This window comes from Meleagris gallopavo, chromosome Z (assembly GCF_000146605.3).
Source record: "Meleagris gallopavo isolate NT-WF06-2002-E0010 breed Aviagen turkey brand Nicholas breeding stock chromosome Z, Turkey_5.1, whole genome shotgun sequence".
Lineage (NCBI taxonomy): Eukaryota > Metazoa > Chordata > Aves > Galliformes > Phasianidae > Meleagris > Meleagris gallopavo.
In genome coordinates, this window is record NC_015041.2 from 67,751,774 (window position 1) to 67,760,695 (window position 8,922).

Consider the following 8,922-nt stretch of genomic DNA (forward strand, 5'->3'; position numbering starts at 1 on the left):
AGCCATAAATCTGAATGTATTTGGTGGGTTTCCTCTTCTTCACCTCTGCAAAAGTGACACAATGAGTTCATTAACCCCCAGAGCAGTGAATTCCCTGTGCTTTCTGCGTTCCCTTGTTTGGACTTTGGAGTGGGCACCTGCTACTTAGTCTAATTAGTTTCAAAGGGAATGTTGAATTGTTACTCAAGAGTTTAGTCTGGCCCAAAATGTCTGACCAGAAAATATCAGGGAGACAAAATAAGTTATCGTAGGGCTGAAAAGCATTTTTGTTACAGTTCCTTCTACAAACAGTGTGGATGGAGAATCATCCACGGGTGATTTCTAGATTTTTTTGATAGCATTTGAATGAAATTGTCAGTTTTGTGGAAAGCAAGATTTGTTTGCACAGTTTACTTCCTGAGTCTTTATCAACCACCAGCAAAGCCAACAAATACGAATTAGTGCTGTTGAATATTTTTTATGATGCAAAAAGCAAAAAAGAACACTATTTCAAGTTTACTCTTAAGTCCCTTATGGGGACTCTTCAGTATTTTACTGGGGCTTTTTTTCAGTTCATTTGAACCTGCGTTTATCTGATCAGAACCTCATTATCTAACAAAAAAATGCCAACATCTACATCTGTTGCAGAATAGTCTATAGCATAACTCAGGTAGATCTCATTCAGAGAGTGCTTCTTGGGAGAGAAGAAAAAATCATCCTGCAGAGCTAGGATGAGAGCACGCTATCTTCTTATCTTCCCTTTCAAGCTCTGTGTGCAAATGGCAACCTCTCCTTCTGGGTTCCTTTTGTCAGGTAGTCGAGCAGTGGCTGGCAGGTACTTTGTATTGAGTGTCACTTCGGTGCTGTTGCACATATGGTATCTGTACAGACCTTAAACATGGTTGGTACCTTCTCTTATTGAGAAACTGCTCATCAGTGAATGTTTCGGTGGTGATAAAAAGCGGTGACTCCTTAATGTGACAATGTAGGCATTGTATTTAGAAACAATTTTTTCTGATAGATGTAGTTCCCCCTTTCTGATGGCAAACAACCACATTCTCAGTGCAGAAAGGGGTAGCTTCCTCACAGTTCTTCATAATGGGTAATACAAAGCACTATTCTATCTGCTATTCAGAAAGGGGAACACTTGCTCTTAGAAGTCTGGTTCCTCTCTCTACTTGTTTTTTAGTTAATAAGTTCTTTTGGTAACCTTTTTATCATTTCATGGGACTGTGCAGAGCAGTTCAGGAAAAGCAGGTTAATAGAAGAATGTAGACTAAAGTGCTGTAAAAGATGTGGGTTTTGGTCCCAGTGGAGACTGACACTCCAGCCTACTTACTGTAGCTGGAATGTATTGATTTTCTTCTCCCCCTTTTTAGCTGCACTACTGAATTAGGTATTGTGAAGCATCTTTCCCTGTGAAGAAAGGAAAAACTGTCATGAACTTTTTCACCCTAACAGCACAGCATTTCAAACTAACCCCGATTGAAGGGAAAAGTCTGTTAGGACTCTTAAAAACCCTAAAACACCACACCCCACACTCATTTCTCTCTCTCTCTCTCTCTCTCATGGTTGCAACCTTGAGAAGGAACAATGGGTAACTGTAAGAAATTATTTTTAAGTCTTTTTCATTAAAAAAGAAAATTACAAAAAAAAAAAAATCTGTGAAAACAATACGTTCTGCGTTACGATCTCCTAAGGTTAGCAAAGTGGTCTTGCTCGGGTTTTCAGCAGGCTGTTCAGTCGTTGTTATAATTGGTTGATGAGTAGGTTTGGACCTAACTAGAATGCCAGTGTTCGATTTCACGGTGTCCTCTGTGAAGATATGTCACCACTTACCCTGGCTTTAGTGACAATTTTCTAAAAAGGAAACTCGTGGGAAATCATTATGCTGTTTATATGTCTCCCCTGTTGGAAAGCATTATCCTGTGATATTTTAGCACTGTTTTCCACTGCATGATGGCATCTAGCTAAGGTTAAGGCAGAACAAATCCCTTTGCAATTTTGTGACTATATTTTACTTGCTGAAGGAGAAAAGATAACCGACAATTAAGTATTTTGGATGTCACTGAGAGAACATGTGCAACCGATCAATGGCGTCCTTAGGGAACGTGATTTTATGAAACTGATAAGGTAGAAAAATTGGGATTTTTGTGATTTATGCTACATAATAATAATTACATTCTTTTGATAACAAAAAAAAGTACATTTCTGCTGATATAAACATCAGACTTTCCTTTGTGTGTGGGGGGGGAGCGAGGGGGGCTTTTGTTTTCTGTTGTTGCTTTGGTTTTTTTCTGAAGGATAGAGTGATTCATTAAAGCATGACAGTAATGGGTAAATGCCTTTTATGATTTCCTAAGAAAATACAGCATTTATGCTCTTGGTTCAGCAGAGATCAATGAGTTTGAAAAATGTATGGTTGGAGTCACTTCTCAAATTCGCCAGAGATTGTTTGTGATGGGTATTTTAGCTCAACAGGGTCATTTTTTTAGTAAAGAATTACATGTTCTGCTTTTTGTCTTTAATTAATCCACTTAACATACTGAGGCCTGTATTTGAAATTTATAACTACTATGTTTATAGAATTCAGTTGTATTAGAAAACCACATTACTGATAAACTAATTATGAAGTTTTATTATCGTTAAGTTTCCGGTTGCAGAACAAGCAAGGTGTAGTTGTGTTGAGAATGTCATACATTCACTTGAACTAAGGTGACTACTGAGCACCTTACATCACAAATTACAGACTGTTCAGACGTTTCACCTGCACAGCTCTTTCTTACAGATGACCAAGTCTGTAAAATCGTATTAAAGTTTTCAGTCAGAAGTCAAAAATCTGTTCTATTGTGGGATGTTGGAAATACATTAAGCTAATTACAAAAGCACTTATCTCTGATTTAACAGTATGTTTGAAGAACTTAAATGCGAAGTTGAGAACGTTTAGACTTTTCTCTGGACGCTTTGGGCTATCACCAGAGAGAGGAAATGTGTCTGGAAAGATGTCCTTAATTCAGTATGGCTGTTTTTCTGTTCCTCCCAAGTTTTGTTCTGAAAGTATACCTGTACAGCAGGTCAGTTCCTATCGTGTATTAAACAGCTGGATCATGTGCTGGCCCTTTCTTGCACTGAAGCCAGTCAAGCCAGTATATTATTATCCACTCTTTAGTATAATCCACTTATACTTTATTTTGTAAATCCTTAAAAGAATGTCACATTAAATTAATTGGAAAATCCTCTTTTTTTCTTTTTTCTTTTTTTTTTGTGAACTACATTTGGTCGCTGCAGGTTATCAGGATTTGAGTTGACATGATGCATACCATGAACAAGAAGTGGAAGGAAATAGAAAATAGAATGCAGTATTCATCATCTAGAGTGAGCAGGAGCAGCAGCAAATAGGTTCATAACAGCTGCCAAGTGCTTTCCTTTTATACAACAACATATTCTCATTTTCTTTCCTGGCAATCACTGCTCTGTGCAGCAGCATCAGCAGGCAACTTTTCTTTGGGACAAAGCTGCCAGGAGGTGCAGATATGAGGCTGCACACAAGTGTTGGGTGCCCTTAAGCGTCTTTAAACAACTTTTTATAGCTGTCCATTTTAGTATAATTAATGAGATGACTTTATTTGAGCATGTTGTGGACATTGTTATGCAGTTCACACACCCTCTGAATGCGTATCCACTCCTCCTCCTGTGCATAACCCAACTGCAGAACAAGATAAATTTTGCAGCAACAGGATGCTGATTTTACAGAATGCAAATGAAGTGCATTTTTAATGCAGCATCTTCATATAGAGGTGAAGTGAAAGGCTTAAAACCTGCCAACCATTCAGATCTTTCTGTTTCTTCTGTAAAAGTTGTTAGATCTGTTACAGTCTAGAACAGAAAATAGCATTTTTCCCTGCTGTTTATTTAACTTGTTAGTGATGGTGTCAGCTGTGGAAGAAATGTAGATTCTAAATTCATATCTGCAAATGAAACATGAAAAAAGAACCATTTATCAAATAGCTTTGTTTCCAAATGCTTCTCTTTAGATCTCTGCACACTGTACGTAATGTTTACATGAGTGAGGTTTTCCTTACACAGATAACCAAAATGTCTGCTATAAAACTTCAGCATGAAGTGCTTTGAGACTGGAGTGGATGACCTCTACAAGTCTTTTCCAGCCTCAGTTCTTTGTGAGCATGTTATCCTCTACATGTTGTTGCACTCTCCTAGTGATAGTACAACATTGGAATACATGCATGGGAAGAAGTTATCTGCCTACAGGCAAAGTAGCGTTCCCTCCTTCCACTATTGGTGTTTCTTCTTTAGATTTGTTTCTTCTGATAGAGAATGTGAACATGAACATAACGAACAGGAATAGCTTTGCAGCCACTTGTATATAACCATTTATTTATAAATCTAGAGAGGTTTCTTCTATGTGTATGTTTGTTCTAGACCAATAGTGCAATATTTAACATGTAAAAAAAAAACCTCTTGATTTTCTGTTGTCCCTTTTTTTTTCATTTATTACAGACAGTCATTTTAGAAAATGAAGAGCTCCCTAAAATATTTCTCGATTTCCTGAATGTTCGACATGTACCTACCCTGCCAAAAGCAGAAAGCTGTGGGTAAGCTCTCATCTACTGAAAAATAAACGGAGGCCAGAACGCCCATGTCCACTCAGTGCTGATGCAATTTCATTGATTTAAAATGGTCTTGCTGCCAAATCTTAACGCTTAAAATAAATGGGCATTAGGTTCACTTAATTGTGTTTATATATCCTCAAAATGTGGTAAAATAAATCCAGATTCTTATAGGGCAGAAGCAAAGTTTAAAGTAGAATTCTTGGAAAGTAAAGAGGAGATAAAATAGGCTTTTCTCATAGTTCTTAAAGTATCAGGTGAATTTTAGAAGATATTCATAAATACTTCCTGCATAGAAAGCACTTGTTTGTGTGTGTTTTACGGTTAAGTTTAATATTTGGTCAAAGTAGAAATTCATTCTGTGGTCATTTCTGTGTTCACCCTCTCTGGGTTTGAAAAGGGATCTTTCACTTCTCCAAAGACCCCAACAGCCCCTCTGCCCTCTTCTGGTAAGGATTTGTTCCTGGGGTTGAAAAGAGGCTCATGTTATGATAATGGTGAGTGTAGAGAATTTCCAAAATCAGTGTGACCAGAAGTTGTGTTATCATCTGCAGGTTTGTAGGGAGAAGCATTTCTGAACCTGGCATGGTTGGGACTTCCAGCAGCATTGTGGTGTTGTCCCTTTTCCTCTTTAGAGAATATTCTATATGCCTGCAGTGGAGAGAGAGTGGGTTGGAAAACAGACAGGTTATGGTGGGACCCTCTTGATGTAGAGGAGCCTTGGGTCCAGAGTAGTCTCTGAAGGTCAGAGGTCTGATCTTCAGTAAGCTTGTTGTCTCCATTAAAGCAGAAGTGTGATCCACACTGCTGAGTTGTGGAGACAAACCAAAACCATTGTGACAGATGGAAATCCAGAAAGGAACTGGAGAGGAAAGGATGGTCCTCTAGTTACTTCTGCATGGGAATAAATCTGCTGCTGGTTTTCAGCAGGAAATCCTTTCAGCAGTTTCTTAAACCATTCCCTACCTCCCTATGTGGGCATTTTCATTAAGATAAGTTAAGGTCTACATTGTAAACCATGATTTTTCCCAGAGAATAATTGCTTTGCCATTCTAAAAGTGACCAGTAATATACTGAAATTACTGTTCAGTTATGGCACAGCTAATGCTAAAGATCTGTAGGGATGATTCTACTATAACACTTTCATACAGTGCTTTTGAGGGTGATATGTAGTAGTGAGTATGCTCCATGTGCAGTCAGTGTGATGTTATCAGCCACACTACCCTCAACAGCTAAAGAAAAATGTATATACTAAATCTATATTGTCCATAAATAAATGATCAGGCATTAGTAATACAGGGACAAGCTGGCAGGCTTGTAGCATTCACTTGTAGTTCATGGTATCAGCCAGTGCCCCAAGTGGGATTGCACCCCTGTCACTTTATAGGTAGATATGGCTGTGAACCCATTGGAGGAGAGTGGATGCTTACATTTCCAAGCAGTGGTAAAATAATAAGGCCTCCTTCATTAGGTGCTCTCACTGCACTGTTACGCAGCTACAGACCATAGGAAGAGTGCTCCTTTTGATGGTTCCTGAAGGGTTTGGGTTGGTTTATTTTTTATTATGGAGTAATTTTATTAATTTTATTGTAATGAAAGTTTCCTTTCACTTTAATTGCAGCTCTTTTGATGAAACAGAGTCTGAAGAATCAAGGTGAGCTCTATTCTTACTCCTTCTGTAAGGTCAGGTTCAAGAACTACTTGAAATGATGGGCACTTGCTGTGTTTTCCTTACAGTTGTCAAAATTAAGAGTAGTTTAGCACTATAATAGGATTTATTTGTTACATGTCATGGCTAGTTTTGTCAGTTGCATTAGCTCTATCTATCTCTGATGTCACTTGAGCACGCCTTAACGCTTGTATTGAGAGATTTCCTACAAAACCCCCTATTCTAAAGGAGCAGAGCTGAAGGTGGCAGCTGGGAAGGCTGTGAATGGAGCCTGCCTGCAGCAGCAGCACACATGATGCAGCGTGGCTCTAAGCAGCCTGGCTACTTGTTTGTCAAAGCTGGTTTGTACAATGCTCTTTTTACTTTTCTCCAGTACCGACATCTCTGTTCTTCATCTTTGCAGCAAACTGTCCCACCAGCCTGTGCTGCTGTTCCTGAGGGATCCCTATGTCTTGCCTAAAGCCAATGGTAATCAAACTTGTCATCTGTTAACAGTGCTGTATGACCTGCCCTGCTCCGTGCCAACCGCATTATTATTAATACAAGCCAAGTCAAACAACACTGGTCTAAAACCTAATAACCTGCCAATAAGACAATAGCTCTTGAGTGAGAAACCATTATAGCTCAGGATGGGGAGGGTGATTTATAAAAGGGTGGATTTTTTCTCCTAGTTGTTTCTCAGACAAATCTACTGAGAATTCAAATCAGAAGACTGAGGACATTGGTTCTCTTTTTTTCTTGTTGACCCTTGGGGCTGCTTTGCCTGAAGGATTTGAACTTAGGGGCCCAATCCTTTGTAAGTGCTTTTTCCCTAAACATCAGTCGATCTGCTGTGAGCATGTTTGTATTTCCATTTGGATTATTACTATTTCTTATCATTTATAACCTCTAGAGCTCTTGAGAGGAACAAAAAAAAAGTATACTTTTAAACATAATGGATGTGTTCACAGAGCATTTATGTTAGTCTTCATCTCTTAATATGTTCTTCAAAAGAGCGTTTGAAATAGCTTGTTGTAAACCTTTTTTCCTTTCATTTTTTTGAAAGTTCTTTACATTATTAATTCAGAGAGCATATATTCTGTTCTCTTGATAAAATCAAATATGTGCAGGGATTAAAAAAAAACATTTTTATACTGTGTTCCACCCAGATGTCATCTTATTGTGAGAACTGTTACTTCTACTAAACCTTGTATTAAAACATTAGTTTAGTGAGCCATATTGCTTACCTTAGTCTTACTGTGTAACGCTTGTCTTGATTGCAAACTTGGATTCATCTAGAAGGGAATGTAAATTAAGAATGTCATTCACTTGTGAACTATTTCTGAGAGATAAAATGGACTTTATGTAATTATCTTGAAATACAAAGACAGTGCTTAAATGTTTCCAGCCCTCGTGTAAGGGTTTGCTGCAAGACCTCTGCTCAAGGATTTGCTATTTTGTGATGATGTTTATCTTCCTTCCCTAATGTGTACACTGAGTCAGGCTGAAATTCCTTCTCTGGAAATCATTAGTAATTTTCTAATGAATTTTCTAACTATACAGTTTTGCTGACACAAAGGACTTTCAAGGCCTTTGCTAAGGCATTCTTTTTTTCATTTTGACATACAGTATTTAGGATTTCATATGGCAGGTGAATATTCTTATTTGAAGACCCTAAAAGATAAAATTCACTTGCAAATTATTCTCTATTTTAATGTTTAATGAATTAAAACACCAAGTAGAATGCCAGTTCTAGCATTAAAAAAATGAGGGGAAAAAAACAGTCTCCACATTCAGAGGCTCTTCTGTGCTGGCTCAGCTTATCCAGAAAGAAAACAATTTACACAAAAAACCACTGCCTTTAAGATTTCTTGCTTGTCAGTTCAAACCATGGAGAAAGTGCAGAGCTTTCTATAACGTTGTCTCTGATCAGTTTCCACTGTGATGGATTCCTCTGCAAAAAGCAGACGGAGCTACTCCAACTGACGAAAAGTGAGTTAGCAAATAACTATTCATCGCATTCCCTCTTTGAAGAAGGTCAGTTACGACAGTTGTTTAGATCAGAAGTGGAGTTAATCCTTCCTGAGTACAGGAGTGCTCATGTTAACATCTTTTGAAAAAAACAGCAAACTGCATATTTATGGATTTTAATGAAGTAAACAGCTGATTTTTGAGTATAATGCACATTACTTGTCTTTAATTAAAAAAAATTATTATAGTGTTGTCATGATTGTAATGACTTCAGGCATTGTTGTGTTGCTAGATGACTTCCCAAAAATTAGATTTACTATTACATACTTCATTGGTTTTCAGACTTATTTTTCATGGCTTAGCTAACCCAGAAGTGCATGAGTCCCTTTGGTTTTGTTTGTTTGTGTGAGGTGGTCACTTTTTCTTTTTGGAGAGTTAAAAAAAAAAAAAGACCAATTGCTTTTACTATGAAGAAAAAAGGAAAAACCTAAAACACTGCAAGACTAAAATGGTACTGCAGAGGCTGAAAAACAGAACCTCAGATTTACTGTCACTGGGTTGAAAATTCTTCGGATAATTCTCTAAGCTATATAGGTATCATATACCTGCAGGATTGTGCTTCATCATAGTAATAGATTTAATTTAAATTAACTTGCTTAAAAAAAGCCACAAAGCCTCACAGCAGGCCTGATGGTG

The 8,922-nt window shown here is 37.7% G+C and overlaps 1 protein-coding gene across 1 annotated transcript in view; it reads left to right on the forward strand.

Annotated features, from left to right (window-relative positions):
* Positions 1-7,659, forward strand: part of SNX24 (sorting nexin 24) — a 70,092-nt gene extending 62,433 nt beyond the window's left edge. The window contains exons 5-7 of the mRNA XM_010726250.2: positions 4,498-4,592; positions 6,229-6,261; positions 6,680-7,659. Coding sequence (XP_010724552.2) covers positions 4,498-4,592; positions 6,229-6,261; positions 6,680-6,875 — 324 coding nt within the window. The 3' untranslated portion in view covers positions 6,876-7,659. The remainder of the gene's footprint in view (positions 1-4,497; positions 4,593-6,228; positions 6,262-6,679) is intronic.
* The last annotated feature ends 1,263 nt before the right edge of the window (positions 7,660-8,922 follow it).